Source organism: Xiphophorus couchianus, chromosome 5 (genome assembly GCF_001444195.1).
Source record: "Xiphophorus couchianus chromosome 5, X_couchianus-1.0, whole genome shotgun sequence".
NCBI classification, from domain to species: domain Eukaryota; kingdom Metazoa; phylum Chordata; class Actinopteri; order Cyprinodontiformes; family Poeciliidae; genus Xiphophorus; species Xiphophorus couchianus.
The window spans coordinates 30,338,364-30,363,214 of record NC_040232.1 but is presented as its reverse complement, the minus strand read 5'-3'; the positions used below and the strand labels follow the sequence as shown (position 1 = coordinate 30,363,214).

The window sequence follows — 24,851 nt, the reverse complement described above, 5'->3', positions numbered from 1 at the left end:
AGACAGCTCTGTTCCCAACCTTTATACAACTCTTTATTGTTCTCCATTAAAACTCCCAGATCAAGTCAATTTCAATCTGTTCCCAACCCATCACAGAGCGTCCCACAGTTGTTTGGTTCCCAGAAGCTGAAAGACAACTGAAAACCAAAAGTGCTTACTTACTTCTCCCTTTACAAAAAAGATGGACCCTTCCAATAAAAGCTGGAGACATCCGTCTTACATCATATGCTCTGTGTTTCCCAGCATCCTCTCATGGCGTTTGGTTATAGCCTTGACTTTAAAGAGCTTTGTTTACAAGGAGGGAAGCCAGGGGGAGTAGATATGTACGTGCATATTTCCCTGTCTGCTGTGTGTGAACCAACATGCTACTGCTGGACCACAAGGCAGACACTGCCAAGCAGAGCAGGCAATTATATGGGTAGCACTCTCACCCCTCTTCCCCTGCCTCCAAACCATGAACCAACACCCCCACATAGTCTGTCTCTCTTACTTTGATTTATCGCCATGTTGTGTAAGGCTTTAAATGGTGCAAACACGCACACACGCAGAGAAATATGGCTCTCTCACATAATCACGTGCAAACAGATGCTGAAACACACCACTTACATATAGCTTCGACTCAGCGGATTTCATGTGGCACCTTCCGAGATCCACCCACAACGCTTTTTGCTTTTACTGAGGAAAAAGCAAAAATTGGAAACAACCCCCCTCAACCGCCTCTATAAAATTAATAGGCTAAACTGCAGTACTAATATCCTAAAATACCGCATCTCAAAACCCATTTTCTGACCCAATTTTACTCTTAAACTAGAAATAGATGGAAGCATCTTATCTAGCGCCTGCAGCTGTCCAGCTGTCCACACTGTGCGTGTCAGTTTACTGTTGTTAAATTGGCACTCTTTCTGCAAGCTAAATGCGACAATGTAGTGAAGCTAGCTAAAAATGAGTAGGCGAAATTTTAACCCTCCCTTAGTGGACCCCGCCTGAGCTTTTTACCGTGTGCTCTGTTCTGGCAGAGTTGCTGATTTAACAGCTTTTTTTTGTGTGTATGTGTGTGGTTTCGCAAACTGAGGAGCTGACGGGTCACCTGCTTGGTCGACCGTGACATTTGCCTCGCTCTTCCTGAGTGTCGCTCTAAGAATGCTGCAGGGTTAAACAATTTAATCGAAACTTTGCCAGAAGTATAGAAATCTAGAAAACTTGTTGCTTCACCTTTTACTCCTCTGGAAGTCAAAGACACACCACCTGAACCTGGGAATCTCCATCCTCCCGTGGATTACACGGATAGGCTGTTTTTATTATTTAGTATAATTTGTAAAAAAAAAAAAAACGATTTTAAAAAAAAGCCTGTTAGAGCCGATGTTTTTGCGGGCCATGCGCATTATGCACATGCGGCCTGTATTTGTGTGGTTTAGGTTTGTGGGTCAGGTGCAGTGTTAGTACTGTGTGTACCGTCCGATAATATCCTGCAGGCACCAATAGTCTGGACCATATCTCTGTTTCCAAGTACAACTATACTGAAATACATTTTTGAAACAGCCGTACAGCAGCATGTCAAATTAGTCTGTTTGTTGTGTTTTTCTTAAAAAGACAAATAATATAGAAATATAACTTTCTTAAGTAGTTTCTAGTTTCCTAGACGTGGTCCTAGCGTGACGCTAAGGAGAGCAGAAAATGCCTGAAACCACACAAAAACGTTTGTAAAAGTGCACATGGTGTCAGTGTGATCCCACTGGACCCCAAAACTTGTGCGGTCTAAATGACTCCATCTCTTAAGACCAGGGAAGGCTTAATTTAACATTAAGTTTTCCCTCAGAAGTCAAAATTGCTGAAGTTTAATTAAAAAAATTTTTAAATCTCAGGAATATTTAGATAGTGACCGTCATACAGTAAATCTCTTCAAGCTTTCATATACATCTGTAAATGTATTCCTGTAGCCTTTGAATACATAAAACAAAGAGAAATGAATTGTTGCTAGTTTTTGTTAGCATGCTAAAAATTAGCAAGTCAGTGACCACAAAAATTTCTTACTGATTTTCTGACTGGAAAGTGGTTACACTGAGATTTGTCAGCATCAAAGGTTTCTAACCATCTCCCAGCTCAAAATCCAATATGGCTGCCACATGTTAGACTAATAGTGAACCTATAAACTTTTTATTTGCACCTTTGATAAGATGAATCTCACAAAATCTTTCACGCAGATAATGCTGTATAACATGCTAACCTCTCATTAGCATGTATTGCTAACAGCAATTAGCTCGTCTTTGAGCACAGTTAGCTAATTATCCGACTTGCAACCAGAACATGACCATTTCCAAATGTCTGCTCTGATGTTTGAGCTAGTCACATAATTCTGAAGTGCCTAGAATATGAAAATAAATGTTATTTTTACTCATATTTTAAGTTCAGGTACGATCCTCAGAAAACCAAAAGTTTTTCCTTTTTCTGATTCTGCTATGGAATATATGACTCTATGTTTTTTGTCTCTATCTCTTTTAGCTGCTTTCATACGCACACACACTCACACACATGCTAAGTAAAGGAAATGACTTCACTTCAGGGCGAAGCTTAGATGAGTAAAGGCAGTAGAATGCTGTTTTCTGGGGCCACTCTGTGATGTCCCTTAAGGATGCATGGTAGTGCGCCAGCGCTGTAACTGTAAAATATTTCTCCGTTGTCCTGGACAATGTCATCACTTATTTGGCTTTAATAAATTGGACTGATTATTTTAACACTGTTTTCTTGGTTATCTGAAACTATTCCTCCTATAAAAAAAAACAAATACAGTCCGGGTGAAACAATTCTTAATCTGTTTTCTTCATGAACCCATCCAGCCTCAGACGTGTGCAAAATAACTAGGGAAACACTGAAACGTTTGGATTTTCCTGGAGAAGAAATGTCTCTTTCTATTTAGGTTGCTAAATATTTAATTGCATCATGAATCATGAACCAGAATCATCTGGTTGTTCAGTAAATTCTAAATTCAGCTCTCTGACTGACTTTGTTCATTCATAAAGAGTCAGTCACATGGCACCTGTCTGTGGCTACGCAGGCTGACCCGAGCGGTCAGCTACAATGTTTCTCTGCACGGGAGCAAATCCAAACGTACGGGGCCCCGTTTTGTTTAAACACTGCTGCCCCTGTTGGATGAGACCCTTGCTGAAGGAAACTAGACACAGTTTAAAGATTCCTGTTGGTTTTGGCAGGCATCTGCAAAAACTCTGCAGAGATTGACATGCAGCGGTTGGAGTCAGACAATTTTTATTAGCCCCTGTCGGCGACCCGTTTTGCTCTATTCATAACTTCTGTTTTCATTGCATGGTTTTCTCAAATCAGAAATTCACTGTGGACATATAGACAAACAGTGAGGCAAGATGACAAATAAACCCTGGAACTAGTAGGTCCAACAAAATGAAATGAAAGGAATGAAAGGAATTTTTTTTTAAAGTCTAACGGTTCAACTAAATCGAAAATCTACATTTCTGTTTCTAACATTATGTATTTCTGAGAGGTGCTCTTTGATCATGCTTTGCCTCCTTCTTGTTTGTAATTTCACCCTGTTTATTCAAAATTTAATGGACCACATTGCACAAAAGGACTGGAGAAAATGATCCCTGAGAAAGAGGGACCGTGGGAACATATTGGACTGTGGGATTGCTCAGTATGTTTAACGTAAAGCTACATTGTTACATTGTTGGTAAAAAAAAAAAAAAACTCTTTTCTCTATCCTTCAGGAAACTATGGGACTCTAAGATTGCAGATTCCTCATCAAGGTAAGATCAAAGTTTACTCCTTGAAATAAATTAGTACATTTAGCTCAATCTAGAGATTTGATTTAAACCTAGTTATTGATGCACTTCATATATCACTTTGTCTCTTTCCCAGGCTGAGATCCCAGATCACTAAGAAGGCTTACTGGGTGGAGAAGGTGCAGTGTCAGGGTCTGGAGGTGTCCTTAGCGCAGTGTCCCGCACAGCTGTCCCTCCCCAGGAGTGATGTCCCATGCAAAGGGGGCATGCACGCGGTGGTCCGCTGCGTCCCTGGATTCCCGTTCGAGCGTTTCGGCAGAGCTCCAGCTCCACCTTCTGTCGCGGTTAGTGTGGAAAACTGAAGCAAATATATGAAGGGTTGAACTTAAACATCACAGTGAGACAGTTTGGCCATCTGCGAAGCTCGTCCGTTTAATAAACATTTGGAGACAAGTAAAATTGAGGAAATTCCAGTATTTAAACTTGTTGTAATTTTTTAATAGGTTTAGCTAATTGAAATGATTTTCCAGCTTCCTTTCTTCTGCAAAAGTTAAAGTTTTACAGAATAAGCTAAGAGCGGTGTTAATGAATTTTCCATTTTATATTGAAATAATAATACGGCACCTACCATCTTCAAAGATATGTTTCACTCACCACTATGGGTTCGTCAGGTTTTAAATAATATTAACGAGGAGAATTCACTTTAAATGAACTCAAACAGCTATGTCTGAGCTTGCCTAATTTGTTGCATTTTTCTCAAAAGATAACACATTTTACATTCTTAGGTGGGGCCGGTTAACTTTTTTCAATTGTGTCCTGTTTAGAAAATGTCTCATGCCGCTATTTATGTTTGTTGTTTTAAGATAATTGATGGTTTAGGATCTAAGATTATATCCTATATGCTGTAAATCACTTTGTGCCCTCATTTAGTTTAAATCTAGATCAATTGGTCCCAGAGACAAAAGCTGAAGTCCAGTTGAAGTCAAACTGGACTTAAAATTCAGCATTTGCACTCACTGTTTTATGAACCTGTACACCGTTGTCATGCCAGCAATCAGGAGGTGATTTATTTGTATGTTAGTTTTTAATTATGAATCAGTGAAGATAGATAGATTTTTAACCAGGTAGCGACTCTGACAGTCAACAATTTTCTTGGTTGGTTCTATTCTCAAGTCATGTTTCTGACAGGAAGATTGTTGGCGTCCCGCCTCCCTCCTCTGTTTAGCATGTAAATATTCACCTTTTTGTAAAAGCAAAGCAAACATGACGCTAGCTTAAAGGTTAAAAAATGTGCATTTGCATTAACCACTTTGGTTTCGTCTTCTCTTGGTGTTGCATTTAGCCTGTGGGACAAACTGATATGGATTTATACTAAATGAATAAATTATAAGACTTGTCTCTGGCTGGTAAGATATTATCTGCTCACAATATTTCGACAGAACCCCAGGTCAAAGACTCTGACCTATCCCCTTTACTGAAACCTTATATGAAACTGTTGCGAATAAAAACGGCATAGCGGCTTGTGAAAAAAAAGTATGACAACCAAAATCTAGTTTGTCATTCGGTTTAATTGTCTGGAAATGATTTCTTCTAGCCTCTGGTCCGTCTGAAGGCCGGGCCCCGTCTCGGAGAGGGCCGTGTCGAGGTCATGAAAGAGGGAAAGTGGGGCACGGTGTGTGACCACCTGTGGGACCTGAACGCAGCCAGCGTGGTCTGCAGAGAACTGGGCTTTGGCTCGGCTAAGGAGGCGCTCACCAGGGCTCAACTCGGACAGGGTAAGCAATAACAATAGACGCTTTAACCTGTACATTCAAAATGCTGTTTGAGGTTTTTCTGATGCTTTCTGAGGTACATTTCACTCTCTTCCTCTTTTTTTGGGGCTGAGGGTTAGGCTGGCTCAGTTATCTCTTTAATGTCAAAACTGACCTACATTCCTCCTGCATCTATAGCAGGAACAGAGTAACAGACTGATTTAGACTAAACACCTCACAGTGCAACTGAGTGTTCCTTAAGCTGGATCCTCCATCTCCACGCACTTTTGAAGACAAATAAACGCGGTGGGAATGATTACAGCTTGATGTCTGCTGATTGTTGAGGAACTCTCCTCGTGACCAATTATATAAAATGTAAACTAAACTAGGAGGGTCAGGGCAGCAAAAAAAAAAAAAAACATGCGTTGTTGTCAAAACAAACTCATTGGTTGAGAAAAGCTTGCGCCGCTTTGAAACCGGGACGTCAGGCAATCAGTGGCGAGCCGGAGCAAACATTCGGACGTAATTTATTTTGGGTTGAGCTTTTGTTGTGGGTGAGAAAATGCATCCTCCGAGCCGGCTGTCGTGGAGTCGAGCTTTGCTGTTTTTTTTCTCCTGCAAACAGCAGTGAGACCCCGCTTTCTCACACTCGTTTCAAGTGGTTCTTCTTGCCGTACTTCTTGCAGTCAGTCTGTAATCACATTCATTTCCTCCCATTATCTTTCTGCCCAAACGAGCACTCAGCATGTCCTTTAATAGACTGGGTGAATTTCCTTCTGTCTACTTTCCTTAATGAAATAATTCCTGGAAAGCATGTGCGTGCTGCTTTAAATGCTGTTTTGAAACTAGGTGGCATGGTCAGGGTGTCGGAACGGAGCGACGTGGCTTCACGCGTCTCGAGCTTTTTTTCTAATCTATAAGAGTTAACGTAAAGACGGGGCTGTGCAGTCGGCAGAGACGACCTGACGCTACACACTCGATGACATCATCAGCTTTAAAAGCCTAATTACAGGGCTTTAAGGGACTCCTGCCTGGGCCTCGCACACCTACACAAACAGACTTGCTAAGAGGTTTTGCTAGTTTTTTTTTTTTTGTTTGTTTGTTTTTTTGCAATTTGGGATTTATTTTGGTTCTAAGAAGCAGAGAGTTCTAAGACTGAGAGCCACATCAGACATTCATTTGTGTTTGCAGAGCCATTTCAGGGTCTTTCATGTATGCTCCAAATGGGTCCAAGGTGTTCTGAATCACTAAAGAGAGTTTGACTTAAGGACCTTTTTGACTCCTACTAATCACCATGCTTACCCTGACATTCCCTCTATTTCATTATTTGATCATCTTAGGTTGTGCAACTCGCATAGCCAGTGATGTACAGTAGCTTGCAATATAGATAAAGTTTTTCTGTTCTAGCCAATAAATCATGCAGCTTTCATTTTTACTTTACCCTAAAACCAAACATAATTTTTGACACCATTATTTACAAGACCTCTTCTAGTTTGACAAAGTTAGTACCTTCCACAAAATCACTGCCTCATTGAAAGAGATCCTACATACAGTGCAGACCAAAAGTTTGGACACACCTTGTTATTCCATGAGTTTCCTTTATTTTCATGACTATTGCCATTGTAGATTCACACTGAAGGCATCAAAACTATGAATAACACATGTGGAAACATGCACTAAACAACTGAAAATAGCCCTTATATTCTAGTTTCTTCAAAGTAGCAACAACCTTTTGCTGTGATTACTGCTTTGCACACACTCTGCATTTTCTTGATGAGCTTCAAGAGGTAGTCACCTGAAATGGTTTTCACTTCATAGATCAACCTGCCCTGTCAGGTTAATAAGTGGGATTTATTGCCTTATAAATAGTCATGAAAATAAAGAAAACCCATTGAATTAGAAGATGTGTCCAAACTTTTGGTCTGTACTCTATATTTTACACCAGGGGTGTTCAAAGTGTGGCCCAGGGGCCATTTGTGGCCCTCTGGAAGATTTTGTTGACCCCCGCCAACCACAATTCAGGAATGAAGAGAATTTGTCCTGCAGGCTCAAGCGCTTGATGCAACTAAACAGTTATTTTTCTTTTTAGGGTGTGATTTTCACAGACAACATTAAAATTCTGAAAATATTTTCTTATGGTACAACACAAAGTATTTTGCTTTAATTTTCCCATTAAAATTTATCAAACTTGGCTAAATAGAGCAAATGCTGACCCATGTCATACAAAGGACAAAAACAAGCATAAAGAAGAAGACAGTGGACGTGAGAAAAGCTGGGAAATTATTTTTGATTGATGTTTTTGACCAGTAATAATTATTGTAGAGATAGAAATAGCAAATAGCTTAAAAAGAAATGCATTCTTTCCCGTTTTATTAATGTATACATATTGTGTCCCTTAATGATTTATGGCCCTCATAGCAAAAAAAAAAACGATTTTACAAAACAAGTTTTAGAAATAATACAATTGCTTAAGGTCTTCTGGCATTTTTTGTTTTTTAAGTCAAACAAAATGCATCTGTTTTGCTTATTATAGGTTTTTGACCATAAGCAGTTATGATTTAAAAAAAGCAGTAGATGTAGGCAGTCTAAAGCAATATTTTTTTTTCTTGTATTAGGCATTGATGTTCTCCTCCCAGGACCTCAAACACCTTCGCAAACCTAGACGTGCTGACAAACTTTCCTTTATTTTGCAATTTGGCATCTGTTTGGCTTCTAGAAAGCAGAGTCCCGAGTTTCAGAACCACATCAGAAGTCCAGAAGGCATTTGAGCTTTTAATGGACATTGTGTTTGCAAAGCTAATTTGGAGCCTTTTATGTGTGTGCTTGTGCAGGACCAAGTCTGCATGAGGTGAAGAAGAGAGTTTGATTTGGACATATTTTACCTACCACTGACTGTTCCCTTCTCACTCGTGTCCCTTTTTTCATCATCAGTGTTTGATTGTTTGTGTGTTTTGCATCAAATACAAATAAAATCTGCAGATAATTTCTTACTTTACTTGAGTTTATAACCAAATGCATGACACTTAGGAGGAAGTGTGCTTTGTTGAAATGCTTAAAATAGTGTAAGTTTGGTTTTTTGAGAAGCTGATACTTGCTGAGTAGGTGATAGGACTTATTTAAATGAATACCTTTGAATCTCCTGCTTCTTAAATTAAAAAAATAAATACTTTAAATAAAATAAGTATTGTTACTATAAGTTATTTTGCGCTTAATTCGGAGAGTGGATAAAATACTAAACTTGTTACTTAGAGGAAATAGAGTGGATATAAGAAAGTGCATACACACTGTCAAAAATGCCAAGATAAATAATTTTATAACTTTTTCCAGTTTTTATGTGACCCCATAACTTGTAACAAGTTTACTGAACATTAAACTGAAATCTCTTAGAACCAAAATAAAATAACTAAAATAATCTGGTTGCATAAGCAAACACACGCTCTTAAAAACCTGCGATGTGGCTATTTTCAGTATTGCCCACATTCAAGTTGGTGTTAAATAGAAGTCAGCATGTACTTGCCATCAGTATAAATGCCTCTAAATACTTACAAATGAAATTCAGCTTTTTGAGCTAAGCTTTTTCCTACACCGCCTCTCTCGGCAAAACAATAGTTTACGGAGTCGTCCAGAGCATCAAAGGGATTTCTTTCTGAAAAGTGCGAGTCAGCTAGACGAGCACAAAGGACATTTTAGCTGCATTATACACACCAAGGAAATAGTGAAGTGTCATCATCAATTTGAGAAAACATTGTTGCAACACAGACATTACAAAAACTGCAGCAACATTAAAGGATCTGCAGGAACGTTTGCCAAGTTCTGAGTCAGGAGGTTGGGTGGCAAAACATAAACCTTTTCTTACAAAGAAATATGGTTAGAGCTTGGTAAAATAATAAAAAAAAAATAATAATAATAATTTGCTAAAGCAAGAGAAAAGTCTACCAAAGGCTTGCTGGAAAATGTATTATGGTCTGAAGAAAACAAAGTCGAGCTTTTTGGCAATAATTTCACAAGGTTTGATGGACACAGGGGCGGGATGGGGTTGAAATTCAGCCCAGGAGTTTGGTTTGGAGAGGCCTTTTATCCAATTACACAGTGGATGAAAGTGGAACCATAATTTTAAAATAACTTTATTATAATAACACTAAGTTGTTGTTTTTTTGTTTGTTCGTGTTTTTTTTTTTTTTCAAAAATCAAAACTACTGTGTGTATGTATTTAATAACAAAATGAAAAATAAAAAAATCAGTCAGCAAAAATGTACTATGTAAGCAGCTTATAAAAATCAAAGCAAATGGCAGGGAACAAAAAGACAGCCTCCGAAGCTATTCTATTAAATTACAAGGAAAAAATTTATATATTTTTTTAGATTGCTTAGAAAGCTGTGGTTTTGGACCACAACCCTTTGATTTTAAGAGTTGAATATAATCCCCAGGAAACACGTAACGCCAGCCCAGTCCTGCACCTCTACCTGGCTCTTCTTCTGATAGATTCTGACCCACTTTCTTGATTCTTCTCCTTCTCCACCTCTTCCTACATGTACATGTACATCCGTGTCCATTTTTTTCTCCTCACTCCTTCTCTGACAGGTGTTATGGTGTCCCTCATTTACAACTCCACCAGTCATAGTGTTGTTACAACACAAATACAGTCAACTAAACACACAGGAAGTGAATTACTGACTGCATTTGTAATTTTCTTGAGCTTGTAAAAAAAAAAGAAGCTTTATATTAATGGGGGAAAAAAACACCAAAACAACTGGATATGTATTCTGTATATTTAGATATTATCCTTTTCACTTTGAACTCAGACTTTTTCTTAAAATGTTTTCTTTTGCGATAAAGCAATGTGTGCCCTTTTCTGGTCTCCTAGTATGGATTGATTTGAACTGATCAAGCAGATTAATGTATTAATGCACGTGTGTCGTAGCATTGCTGATAGGCTGCCTTTAATGTTCTGTGTTCCCTGAAGGCATCCAAAAACACAAACACATAAAGAAAATGCTTGCTAACCTGCTGTAGTCGTGCTGCTTGGTCCCTTGTTATCACTCATCTTGGTCCATCCATCAAAATGTTGGCTAATTTGCGTCCTATCATTAACGTTTTCGGATTTTTCTCTCATAAATGCTTAGTTCTTCCAATCTCTAACCAGCTCGTATCTCCAATTAGTTTGCAAAACATCAAACTCACCCAGCCTGACGTTTCACCGCCTATGAAGCGCCAGAATAGCTCCAGATGTATGGCAGGCCGTTTTATCGTAAAATCGGTTTCGTGTGACCATTCTACATATCTCAAAATGTGTATTGACTAGACACAACTACATTTTGACATTTTTATGGATGGTAATTTAAGATCTGAATTAAGAATTGTGCGTAAGTCCCCTTGTGCTGCCACTGAGCTGTCCAAACAGTTGCCTGCATAATTTTGAGGGGGGTTTTTTGCACAAAAATGTCAGAAAATGCCAGAATGTAGAAAGAGTCCAGCTGAATCGGATATGTGGACCATGCAAACTTTGTGAACTTGAAGACTGCTTCAGAAATCTTTTTTATGCAATACGTTTGTAATGTGATGGAACTATTTTATGTGTAAGGTCTTCTGACACCATGTAGTGTTATGCGGAGTCAAGGATGTCACTGGTATTGCGTTTGAACTACCCTTGAATGTCAGACAGGCCTCCTCTTGTTCTGTTTTGTTTTTAAATGTTTGGAAAACCACACCTTTATTCATTGGCACCTTAAAATACACCTGTCATGTACCTTTAGTATGTTTGTCTTGTTTTTTGTTTTTTTTTTCTTTTTTACATATTTCTGTTTTAATGTTAAGCACTTTGGCTAACCTAGTGGTTTTCTAAAATGTTCTATAGAAATAAAGGTTCAGAGCACATAAAGTTTAGACATTTTAAATTTGAGGACAAAGTTAAGCATGAAAAAAAACTCATTTTCTCATCTCAGGCATGACTTGTCATTTATTATTAGTCATTATTTCAAGTTGTGGTCACTGTCATTTTTCAACCCCATTATGGACATTATTAGTATTGTTGTTTCTACATGAATATGAACTTGTTTTCTTTGCATTATTTGAGGTCTGAAAGCGCTGCATCTTTTTTTGTTATTTTGACCGTTTCTCATTTTCTCCAAATAAATACAATTTTTTTTATTATTATTTTGGAGACATGTTATCAGTAGTTCATAGAATAAAAGAACAATGTTCATTTTACTCAAACATTTACCTGTAAGGAGTAAAATCAGAGAAATTGATCATTTCAAGTAAACTCTTATGGAAACGGCAGATTAATTGTTGTTTTCCAGAGCTGTATATTTGCACTACCCTAAGCAGCATTGCAGTTTGCATGTGAACTCTATCTTGTCTCTCTGCCTGTCCTCCTCAGGTACTGGTCCCATCCACATGAACAGCGTCCAGTGCACAGGCAGAGAGAGGTCTATCATGGATTGTGTCTACAAACAAGTACCACTTTACACCTGCAAACACACCCAAGATGTGGCTGTCCGCTGCAACGTCCCCAACACCGGCATCCAGACAACCGTGAGATGAGCGCACAAAGACACATCTCTATGTTCAAAGTACATGAGTGAGTGTCTCTGCTCTGAAACTGCGACGCTCGTTCCTCCCTGCGGATCCAGATTCGTCTGGCAGGCGGAAGGGACCGTGGAGAGGGCCGTGTGGAGGTGCTGATGGAGGTCGGAGGAGCAATGCGCTGGGGCTCGATTTGCAGCGAGAACTTTGGCCTCAGCGAGGCCATGGTGGTCTGCCGACAGCTCGGCTTGGGATTCGCCTCCAGAGCTCATGAGGTGAATTCTGGTCGTTTTCTTTTTCTGTCTGTGAACTTTTGTTCTTTGTGTGTTTCTCCTCTCTCTCTCTCTCTTTCTCTTTCTCGCCATCCTGCTGTTTGTATGACTGTGCTGTGTTATTACTGAGGCCTGCAGTAATTACAGGCTTCTCAAACGTCCACTTCCAGTGCGCTGAAAATAAAAGAGGGAAAGTGAAGTGAAGAGAGATCGGAAGAGGGGGGGGAAGAGGGGAATTCACAGAGCAAACAAACTGAAAATAGAACGGTGCATGGAAACGGCAGACTGAGTGTGTTTTTTGGGGGGGAAGCTGCTTGGAACATTTAACAAGCAGTTTTCAAATTGTGAATAAGAGTGGAAAATGTGATAATGTGTACTGATAGTGCCCATAAAAAAATGTGTTCTGGTGTTTATAGTAGAGCCTACTGTGTTGTGCTTCTCTGCAATAAATTCTTCCTAATTGTCCCACGTTGTTTTTCCAGAAGGACTTAAGCATCTAATTATTTTTGTGCTTGAATGTGCTCCGTGTTTTCAGGAGACCTGGTTCTGGCCGGGATCCTCCGACGCCAGGGATGTGCTGCTGAGTGGGACTCACTGCGTGGGCACGGAGATGTCCATCCAGCAGTGTCGCAGGAACGGTCAGGTCTACTGTCCCCGAGGGGGAGACGGCAGGGCTGCCGGAGTGACATGTGTGGAGAGTGAGTCCAAACCCAGCGACTTAATTTGTAGCAAAAAAGATGGTTAAATAAAATTCTAGCAAATGCTACACTGCAATAGTTTATTTACAGGCTTTGTGGGGATCTAGTATTATGTGAAACTGGTATTTCTGCTTCGCAGCTGTTTGTCTCCACTTGCTGGGAAAGTCTTCATTTAAAACCACACTATAAATCTATCCCACAAGTCTGCCACTTTTCTTATTTTTTGATCTTGAAAGGAGATGCACCAATCAGAATTTCGGAGCTGATTTCTGTTCTCGTGCTGATACCAATTTCAGCCATTATGCACAGTGAGAACACAAGCAATGGAGCCAGATGTGTGTGAGGGACCTGCACACACAAAACAGGGAGTAAAACAAAGTCAAAATCATATTTTAAACTCTCTCTAGCAACTTATTTGACCACCTGGCCTAGCATGGCTAGCATTACCAAAAGTGTCCCTGTGTGTACTGTAGAAAACGTCTCCCTACATTAAGTCTTGGATTTCCAAAAGGCTCCCAATGTCCAGGACAGTTCTGCAAAGTCAATCACTCGTAAGACAGAGAAACATTTCTGTACTCCATTCATATCTGCTGACAGTCTGGCTCTCGCTCATCCTCTTGCCGCCATGTTTCAACACGTCTTAAAAACATAATTTTCTTTTAAATGGCGTCTTTCTCGTCTGCGCTTTATCTGACTTCATCAGTGCCTCGGTGATTCAAAGTTGCAACCTGAGCCTGTTAGAGCTTAGTATGGTGCATTCACTGACCTGCTGTCAGTGTAAAGAGTGACCGCTCTCTAAAGAGCAGCGGTCCAAAGAGTGCATGGTCAATTAAACTTTCATGTTTGATTTTTTTTACTTTTTGGTTGACTTTGGACCCTACCACAACTCACAGTCAAACATCAACATACAATACCATTTATTTGTATTAAATCGACATCAACAATCAAAAAATAATAATTGTTCGGTGATATTAATAATGGTAACCAGTCTTGCACTGGTGCCGGTCTGATTGCTGCTGGGAGGAACTGCTAAATGACAGCTGGGTTTGCCTGTGAGCACCTTTTAAGTGGCTGAGGTGATAAGTTAATTGTACTGCCAGAATTTTAAGAGCGATCCATCTTTTAATTTTATTATCTTATTTTGAGCCGCCGTAAAGCTTTTACTGGTGTGGTCTGGCTGCCCCTTGAAAGATTTTCTGGGGGCGCTACCGGTCAGAGCCTCCAAAACTCTCCACTAACACCAGAAAAAGTCACTAATTGTGTGTTAGAAGCTATTTAAGTATAGCAACAATCTTTCTGAGATGACCACACTATGCACGCTGTTAATCCTTGCTGAAAGTTCTTCCCTCATGAAGTTTGAACGAACTGCAACCAGTTTTAATATGTCTTAGAAAGCGCAGTTTTCTTTCAAACAGCTTAATCAACATATCTGCTTTCTGTAGCTTCACCTTAAACACCAAAAACAGCCCATATTGTCGTCTTCTGATTGCAACAGCTTGGACTTTGAGCGTTGATGTTACCACAACCTGGTAGCCTTATTATGGTGCATATACTGAAATGGACATTTTTAATTTCCAACCCGCTGTTAACACTTCAGGGTCCATCAGGCTGAAAATCCTCCAGTTCCTGACACCAGCGGATTCCCAGCGGCTGGGAATTTTATTCCACGTTACTCCATCAGGTGGTGGAAATTATATTCACAACAGCGGGATAAGAATGGAAACTTTTCTTCAAATTTTGACCAATCTTAACCTCTTGAATTTGTTGAGATCATTCACAGGCAGAAAATCGGACACCACAGTCTGTCAACACATGAATGAACTTCAACTCCAATGTATCATCTGGTGTTGTGTGTCAGTGTGGCAAACTAGAAAATGGGGGGAAAAAACTGTGGATGTGGAAACTGGTTATTTTAACTTTAGAAACTCTCCTTCCTTATGTTTGCTGTAACGAAGAGCAAGGAAGCAAACACAGACTATATACTGTACATACAAATATGAACTTTTTTTTAAGCAGCTAAGCACAAGATTGAATGTCTTCTTGTTTTGAACCTGAATGATTTCCTGCAGCCGCTCCGGACCTTGTGGTGGACGCCCAGCTCGTCCAGGAGTCGGCCTACCTGGAGGACCGGCCTCTTCACCTGCTGACCTGCGCCAACGAGGAGAACTGCCTGTCCTCCTCCGCCGCCAGGATGAACTGGCCCTACGGACATCGCAGACTGTTGCGCTTCTCCTCCCGCATCATGAACATGGGACTGGCTGACTTCAGACCGCGAGCCACCAGGGAGAGTTGGGTCTGGCATCAGTGTCACAGGTGAGGATGGGAGGGAGGCTCCCAGAGTTCGTATTTTAAGAGATGCTTCAATTCTCCGACGAATATTTAGATTTGAATTAAAAAAAGGTACCGTTTAATGTGAAGGGGAGGTTTGTTGACAGGACAACCTCAAGTTGTGCACGCCACAAATCTGGTCCTTAAGCTAAAGTGGCAAGAAAACAAAAGGTTATTGTTGGAAGAAACTTTATGAAAGAACATAATGTCTGGTCGGATGAGACCAAAATGTTACCACCGTGGCCTGGTTTTGTGTGGCTGAAAACATGGCGAAACATGGTGGTGGTGGCGGCATCATGGGGGCAGGTAAACAGGTCAGAGTTAATGGGAAGATGAACAGAGCTAAAAACATGTCAATCCTGTTAGAGGCTACCAGAGGCAATGACACAGCCTGGGCTACAAGTGAATGGTTTAGATCAATACACATTCATATGTTAGAATGGCCCAGTCAAAGTCCAGACCTCAATCCAACTGAGAATCTGTGGCACAAGTTCACAATTACCGGTCTACAAAGTGATTAGTCATGGGGGCGATTGAACACGTTAAAGTCTGTGGTCTTAACCATCCAGGATAAGCAGCAGAAGTGTGTTGCTCTGAGGCTTTACGAGCTGCACACGATTCTGGACAGATTCCAAACTAAACCTCTGCCGTCTTACATGAATAGCAAACACAAGGTTTAGAAAGTGAAATGAGATCCTTGAGTGCAGCATAAAATAGACTGCTGTCTATAAATAGTAATCACCCTTTAAACGCCTGTCACTTAACAAACACAGATAAAGTTTACTATGAGCATCCTTGTTTCTGGCTAACCCTGTTGTCACAGTCGTGACCAGGACCTACGTCACAGACGCCTGGGTCCTTATCACAGCAGCTGTGGTTCTGTGTCCTAGAACAAGGAGGACGACCACAACCCAATTGCTACCTTCGCCACCAGCAAACACAGGGTTTCACTTGCAGTTTTGGTAACCTTTTGCTTTGGGTATTGCTCTACGAGGCAAAGAAACACAACTGGAAAGTGAAATCTTCCCTTTTCCCAGGAGCCTTTCCCAGCTGTTCATCACGCCCGTCTGACAGCTGCAGGGAACCGTAGCCGCATTTATGGCGGTCGTATTTCATACTAATATAAAATCAAAAGACTGAAAAAGAAACACAAGGATTGTTTTTATGAAGGCTGTTCTGAGTTCCTTTCATAACTGTGTTTTTTTTTTTTTTTTCGTGTTTGTTTCTTCCATGCATTGCTTCCAGACACTACCACAGCATCGAGGTGTTCACCCACTACGATCTGCTCACCCTCAACGGCACTAAGGTGGCTGAAGGTCACAAGGCCAGCTTCTGCCTGGAGGACACCTACTGCCCCGATGGTGAGAAAAAAAAATAACCCTTCTGTGACAGTGGTCCAGATTAAGAGTTCTTTGGTCTTTTTTTAAGCTCTCTCCGTTATTTCTGGGTCACTCCTTTTTCATTCCCTTTCTCTCCTTGTACGTCATTACATATTTTGCATTGAGAGAGGACAAGTAAAGAAGTGACAGGTCTAGGTGGTCCTCCTCTTTGTGCTGATTTTTTGGAGCAAACAGCTCTTTGGGAATTTCCAACTATTTTCTTCTGTGTTTGTCAAACTTGCAGGCTGTCTAAATATGACACAGGTATTTAGATAGAAAATGAAACAAATGCGTAATTGTGACAAATGGATCATTACAACGTGCCCCAAGATCTGCTTTAAAAACTATTCTTTGCAAAGCTGTCTGGTATTTGATGTCAAATCACTGGTTTATCCCTTGAGGCTAAAAGCTTTTTATGTGTGAAATAATTACATGTCAGAGTTAGGGAAACGGGAAAAAAAAGGACATCAAATCTTAAAAGTAAAGTTGTCTAGAGAACTATTGTTCAAAGCCACTTCAAAAGATAACGAAGGTTTGGGGGAGAAAACAATGATTAAACACAAGAGAGCTTATATAAATCATCTATACAGTAAAGACCAAATTGCTACAAAGAGAAAAAGAACAGCATTATACTCATTATGTGCCGGTAAATCTTTCATTGACTGTAGATCGTTTTTATTCTTTAAAAAGACACACCAGTTATATCCGGTATTTTCAACCCACAGTGACTACCATGAGAAATGTTGCACCACATAGATGTAACGTACATTATGTCCCATATTTGTATTTTCTACCCCTGCAGGTATCCATAAGCGATACGCTTGCTACAACTGGGGCCAGCAAGGCATCTCCGTGGGCTGCTGGGACACGTACCGCCATGACATCGACTGCCAGTGGGTGGACATCACAGATGTTCGACCTGGTGACTACATCTTTCAGGTCAGTCCGGTTAGAAAAGTACACAAAAACAGCATTCTGGGAATCACCAGTTTGGGGAAAATCTGGAGTTTTATTTTTGGTTCAAAAGAGCATGAAGGAAATCTGTATTTTCCTACATTTCCTGTTCCTTTCTCCATCCATCCATCCTCTCTGCATTCATTACCTCTGTGGAAATGAATGCAGTCGTTCAGCAGTTAATTTGCGTGTTTACACATTCAAAATGGGTGGCAAAAAAAAAACAGAAAACAGGTGTACTGGGAAAACTGTGAAAATCCTTATTTTTAATCTTCTTGCTGAAACGTCATCAGTGATTTCGGTGGCGAGGTCCCGTGTCGGGCAAGAAAGTGGTGGTGGGGGCGAAAAGTAAAGCAAGCATTTTGTGTTTCGACATCTCAAGGCACACATGAGATAAAAGCTGCGATAAAAGGCTGTAATTTTCTCTAAATGGCTCTTGGCTGGCCCTCCAGTCAGTCAGGTGTACAGCAGAAACGCAGTCTTAAGGGTGTGTGCGTGTTTAAGAAAAGTAAATTTAGTCTAGATTTATATAGAAAGCAGACCTACTGTTAGTCCGCCCTTTATAGAGAGAACAAACCTAGTGGCGGAGGAAAAGCTCAGTCAGCACATTACAGGTTGAAACGTGAGCTCGTCCACATCTGCGCCGAGACATCCGATCTGCTGCGGTGACCTACTCATCCCTCCTGCATCTCTATCATTTATTCTATTTATTCTCAGCAGGATCACCAGGACTGTGTTTACAGTTTTTTCTTTCTTTCTTTCTTTCTTTCTCTTTTATTCTGGTTGTTTGTGCTGAATTCAGATTGTTTACGTCTTGCACTTGTGAGACCTACCGTGTTTGGCCAAGCTCGACCCGGCAGAACGATTTTGTGGTCGCGAACGCAGATAAGCTCCCCGTAACCTCGCGACGGAGGGCGTGGATCCTCGTTCATCTTTCACGCAGCTGGGTGTTTCTGCATCTTTACCAGGCAGCCACTTTAAGCAGCATACATTTACGCTGATGAGTCACGTCCACCTCAGCCCCCGGTTGCACTCGCTTTCTGAAAGATCAGCAGCACAACCTTCCCAGGCTTTTTAACGCAACTTTCATTGTCCCGTAAAATGGCTTGTGGCCCCTTTGTGTCACATTATTACGAGAGCTTTTAAGAAAGCATCAACTGTCGCGAAGCTGAAGCGTTTTACACCAAAGGCTGTAAACGCGCGGCCCGAAATCGCTCTCCGGTCTCCCACACGTTATAGCAGATCCAGTTCACGTTCCCAAACGCGTTGCCTGAAAGCTGCCGAAAAGAATAACAGTTATGAATATTTTTAACCCTGAATCCTGAGGCTGTAAATATAAATAGGACCGCACCATTTAAACGGTACATAAAAAAAAAAAAATTAAAACTGGGCCGCTTTAATGAATATGCGGTCAGGTTATCTGTTTGATGTGTGCATCAGGAAAGTTCATTTTCTTATATATGGGAGGCAGACAGAGTGGAAAACAAGCCGCCATGGCAACCAACCATGACTGCAGTCTAATGATAGGCTACAAACTCCAAACCATCATCTGCATCTCTGGGCTTTTTTTTCTGCAACCCCCTTTCCCTCTGCAGAGATAACAGTGGAAAGTGATGTCATCCGTCGTCTGAGTTTATACATTCGATGCCATATAGAAAAGCAGAAAACAATAATCCTGTGGTTTCTCGGACCGGCGAGCTGTTGTTCCATAACCGTCCAGAGAACTGACACCCCCCCTGCTCTCCCCAAGGTTTTTCCCTTTGTTTTTTTAAAAGGACAAAATGTACAGTTTCGTTTTGTCCAGAGCAAAACAGGTTTTCCCATGTGACCCTGGGAGCCTTGAGGAAGCCGCTGATCTCAGAGCAGAGGCGAATTCACGAATCCATCAACCTCAGACTCCTCAGTAATCTGAAGTGCCTGGCCAATTTTTTTTTTTAAACATTTTTCTCAAGTTACAGCCACAAACTTCAGTGTGTTTGTAGTGCGGATTGTACGTGTAAAACCAAATCTTAAAAGGGTGACATGTTCTTGTACTCGTCATCTTTTAATCTGATGCCCGTAAGTGAAATCCAGCTCTATCGACCCCTTTCCAGAAGTCACCTAATTAGTAACATAATCTTACTATAAATCCAGCTATTGTACGAAGATCAAGGCACACAGAGAGAAAGTTGTGGTTGGCAGGGGCTAGCTTACAGAACAATATTCTGAAATTTGAACATCTCAAAGAGACGCTTTTAACTTAATCTTCTGAAAACTGCAAACCTACCGAATCATGACAGCATTAATCGGAGAAGCAGCCAAGGAACATGTGGTTTCTCTGGAGAGAAGAAAGTGGGGGAATCTGTTTACAAGAGAGCCATTTGGTTGCTCACTCTACAAATCTGTATTTTATGTGAGAGTGGGAAAGAAGGAAGTCAATGTTGAAAGAGAGCCATAATGACTCCTGTTAGGGCTTGCCACAGCAAACATCTGGAAGAAGGTTCCTCTGATCTTAAGGAGAATAAGCCTTAATGCTAAACAGTATGGAGTGGGAGACTAATAACGTGCAACACACCATCCCCACTTAGAAGCACGATAATGGTGGCCTCATTCTGTCGGGACTAATTCTTTAGCAGCGACGGGTAAGCTGATGAGAGTTGATGGAAATATGGATGGAGTGAAAGTCTGTTGGAGGGCTGCAAATACACACCTTAGTGCAACTGAGAAATTGTGGCAAAATTGATGTTCATGGGTGATCTTGATCACAGTTTCTTTCAAGAACATCGGGCAAAATCCTCAGTTTCTAAATGTGGTACAGGCATAACCCAAACATTCTCGCAGATGTAAATGCAACAAAATCTGGGGCCACAAAGTACTGATTCAGGGGGGAAATACATATACATACCACATGTTCATTAGTGAAACACTCTAAAAACATGCCCTTCTAAAACTGTTTGTTGTTTTTTTAGTGTGTAGTCCAAGGTAGTATTCTTAAACTATGTAAACGTCCCACATTTTTGTAACTTTGCTTGACAATCTTTCTTAACTATTTGTATTGTTTTCAAGCTTGTTAGCATATGGCTTATGATTTGCATTAGATACATATGCATGTACAAAAAAAATCTCACGCCACTCAGACAGCCGAGGTGCCCTTTTTTTCCCCCCACTTGAACACCTGGCCTCCAAAATGTCTGCGTGCGCCACTGACTACTACGCACCACTTTGTGTAAGTTTATCAGATAAATGATAACAGACAAGATGTAAAAAAAAAAAGTTCACGTTTAATAAATGCTCTCTGAATATGTGGAAGGTGATAATAAGTCATGATATTTATCTATCCTTTCGTCTCTCTTCTTGTGCAGGTTGAAGTGAACCCCAGCCTGGACATGGCCGAGTCTGATTTCCAAAACAATGCGATGCGCTGCCGGTGCAAGTACGACGGAGCACGAGTTTATCTCTTCCGCTGCCATGCAGGTAACGCAGCATGCCGCACATAAAAACCCTTCAACGTATTGAAGAATTTGTACTGATTACCGTATTTGCTTTTTATGCTTTTTTTTAAAAAAAATCTCTTGGTTTATTCGTTTCTCATCAGCTGACGCGTACAGCGCCGAGGAGGAGGACTTGTTCGACCACCAGCGTCAGCTTTCCAACAACTTCTTGTGAATTACGGAACATGTACATTTTTTGAACTGTACGGCTCTTTTCCAGGCCTCAGAAGTCAGGCGGCGAAGAGTAAACAACAGTAAATCGGAAAAGCTGAGAGAGACGGGAAGAAAGTGAACGGAAGGAAAGGACATAAATGGCTTTTTATTTTTGTTGTTTTTTAGGGTCCTGTGATAGAGCGTTGTGAGAAGATTTGGTTTTTGTTTGAACATTAAATAAGAATAAAGAATACATGTAGAAAGAGAAAGGGATGCAAAAGAAGACAAAAGCTGGACCATGATTTGTGATAAAACAGTTTACAGATTCAAAAACATGCCTTTTTTTTTAACAAATGTTAACGCCTTGTTTAAATCATAGCCACAGTTATAAGTAGTGAGACGAAGGCACATGAGGAGAACCTGTATCGTGCATCACTCAATTGTCTACATATTTACGAAAGTAAACAAAATGGACTTCCAGTACGTTCACCGTCCACGTAACAACATCCAGGATTTACTGTCAGAACTGTGTGTTTTTCTTTATTTTAGTTTTCTTTTAGATTTATTTCATCTCATGGTGCTATTTTGCTTCTGTTTTAAATAAATACTGTAATGTATTGCAAATGTATTGTCATGTACAGTCTTATATTACCTCTCTCAACTATTGTTCTTCAGGTTCTTTAATTTATGCAGAATTTTAATGTACTTTGAAGTTGAAACTTGATTGTATTGTTAATTTTATTATGACAGATACTTCCACTTTGTCTGATCTTTCCTTGTCAAACACAAGGGAGCAACATGAGATCTGGTTGTACCATTGCATCGAGCTTCAGAGTACTTGGTAACAGTAGCGAAAGAATAAAAGTCAGATTTACAAAATGTCTGATCATGTCAGTACTGGTTATTTGTGGGCAGGGCCTGAGACTGCCAGCTAAAACGAAAGAGAAATAAGAATAAAGTTAAAAGTTTTCAGTCAGGATATGGAAATTTTGCAAGCTGCCTCCAAAGACGTGTTGATTATTATTGGGGGTTTTTTTTCGTCATTTTTTAACCAATCACAATCTAACTCTATAACCTAACTCTGTGGTTACTTTGGCCGATACATGTGACTTTTCCTTCACTTCATTAACTTTCGTCACAGATTGGGCATGACTCAGGCAGTCAGAGGTGCAACATGGTGTCTGTCTCATTCCTCGCTCCATTTTTTTTATTTTTATTGTCACTGACTCAGTTCTTCAAGCCACAAGCCACTCAGAGTTTTTGCTACATCTATGTCAGATTTCTGTGAGGAAAAATAGAGCTGGAAACATAGAGTTAAAACCGAGTGGAGAATAAAACTTTGTTACTGTACTTTTTCTTGAAGAATCTGCAGGGCCGACCCAAGACTTTTGGGGTACTAAGCAGATTTTAATTTGGGGGGCCTCCATACCAACATGCCCACACCAGAAGCTTTATCGTTCCTAAGCTATTCTGCTAGAATGTGTTTAACATACGTAACATCATTAGCATCGTTTGTAATTAGGTCACATCATACCAGTGTTACGGATTTTAGTCTTAAAGGAGCAACAGACTAAAAATACTTATTTGTATTAAAAATTAAAATTTGTTAAGCTAAATGAAAAATTGATACTTTATAGTACAAAACACCAGGTGAAAATAGCAATATAAATTATCAATATATATTATTCTTGCATGACACTTCCCCTATGATATATATATATATATATATATATATATATATATATATATATATATATATATACCCCATATACATAAAAGGAGATTACTCCTTTTATGTTTATTTATTCATAAAAAATGTTTTGAACCATGTGTATTTTTTTCTACTTCTTCACAGCTGAATACCACTTTGTGTTGGTGTTTCACATAAAATTCCAATGAAATATATTTATGTTTTTTGGTTGTAATGTGACAAAATATTGAAAATTGAAAGGGGTTATGATTACTTCTGCAAGCCACTGTGATTGTATTTAAAGTGACAGAGTCCCTAAAACAGCTCATTCTGAAAGGAGCTCAAAATAGACTAAAATCTCGTCATCTAAGAATGTAATGAACATGTTCTGTATAGACCAAACACCTACCATAACCATAACCTGCTCAAGCAAGCATAATAGGTCACCTCTAATAAAGTCCTGCTTTTGTTTTCTGTGCACTTGCGCTTAAAACGGAGGACAAAGAAACACAAAATATAAAATAAATGTCTTCGCTAAAAATGCCTGTAGACACAAAGTTAGAAAATTAGAAAAGCGAATCAAATGACGTAAGACAAACTTTCTGAGTGTTTGCTGCTAGGATACACAACACCCTCCTCCTCCAGGGGTCATTTACTGTGCCGGCACATGAGATTACTCCTTTATTTAGACCCTGCTTCATTTCATTTGCTTAATGAAACCCGTTTCTACGCATGGAGCAGAGCTTGCACTTGTGCTCACCACTTGCTCAGTAGTGGTTTGTGTTTGTGTTGTAAATCTAATGATTGTGTACGAGTCTCAAAGTACGCTGCTCTGTGGTACATCACCTCCTCGTGAAGCCACAATAAAAAGCATGACATTGTGGGCAGGGCTCGGATCTCACACGATGTTGGTTAACGAAAAAAAAAAAAAAAAACACAGCTTCTTGCTCTCTGTATGTCGCTAAGCCACAGAGACAACAAACAGGGCGGTCGGCTGAAAATTTGTGCAGAAATTGAGTAAATTCTACTCTGCGCTCGAGGCGATCCAGACTGTCGTCATGTGTCGTTCTTGAAGGTGGAGCCCAGCTCTATCAGAACTGTTTCTGCCTTCCAGAAACTTTTTGAAGATCTAACTCTTTATGCCTCCTTCTAAGTAGCTCACGGTTAGTTTTGGTATTGCGTGCACTGTTACTTTCCCTGCCAAATGGACTCACACCCCCTGAACCTTTTCACTGAAATTTTTAGCAAAGGTTCACACACAAAATTGGAGAAGTGCCAACAAGCTGACACATGATTCATCTACGAATAAAAGTGTGGCGTATATTTTGCCAGGCTTTTAGTCTGGCCCAAGATTTTTCATTTAAGTAGCCGTTTACTTCATTAAGTGAGATTTAAAAAATTGCGACGGCTGATTTCACGTCTCCGTTTTCATACTTTGTTCTCTGTGTTTTTATGTAAATTACAATCAACAAAATCTGCCTTATCTGTCCACTCGATTAGAGTCCACAGATAAACCCTATTCTCAGGTGAAATACTTTTTATTTCGGTAGAAACGAGCAGAATCAGGAAATGTTATCCATTTTGAACAACTTCTAATTCAAAATACTGACCCAGATGATTCTCATATGAAAAAACTTCCCTCAACATGAATTCCCGTGAGCTCATTTAGAGTCATGTTTTTTTAAAGGAACATATAATGATGCCTTCTCAGAAGCTGCTGCTTTTAATTTAGCTCTCTAAGCGCAACGTGGCACAAAGTCTCTGTCACTCTCCGGCTGCAACCAAAATAAATTTCTCACATGAGTTTTGCGCTGACCTGATAAGAAGCTTCGCAGGGGAAGATTCAAGTCTGTGAATGACTGAAAGCAACAGGATCGGCATG

The 24,851-nt window shown here is 40.1% G+C and overlaps 1 protein-coding gene across 1 annotated transcript in view; it reads left to right on the top strand.

Moving 5' to 3' along the window:
* Positions 1–22,162, top strand: part of LOC114144605 (lysyl oxidase homolog 4-like) — a 31,706-nt gene extending 9,544 nt beyond the window's left edge. Inside the window, exons 5-15 of the mRNA XM_028017628.1 lie at positions 3,735–3,773; positions 3,886–4,093; positions 5,344–5,524; positions 11,880–12,034; positions 12,133–12,300; positions 12,833–12,995; positions 15,065–15,308; positions 16,569–16,684; positions 17,505–17,641; positions 20,998–21,109; positions 21,231–22,162. Coding sequence (XP_027873429.1) covers positions 3,735–3,773; positions 3,886–4,093; positions 5,344–5,524; positions 11,880–12,034; positions 12,133–12,300; positions 12,833–12,995; positions 15,065–15,308; positions 16,569–16,684; positions 17,505–17,641; positions 20,998–21,109; positions 21,231–21,301 — 1,594 coding nt within the window. The 3' untranslated portion in view covers positions 21,302–22,162. The remainder of the gene's footprint in view (positions 1–3,734; positions 3,774–3,885; positions 4,094–5,343; positions 5,525–11,879; positions 12,035–12,132; positions 12,301–12,832; positions 12,996–15,064; positions 15,309–16,568; positions 16,685–17,504; positions 17,642–20,997; positions 21,110–21,230) is intronic.
* Positions 22,163–24,851: the final 2,689 nt, after the last annotated feature.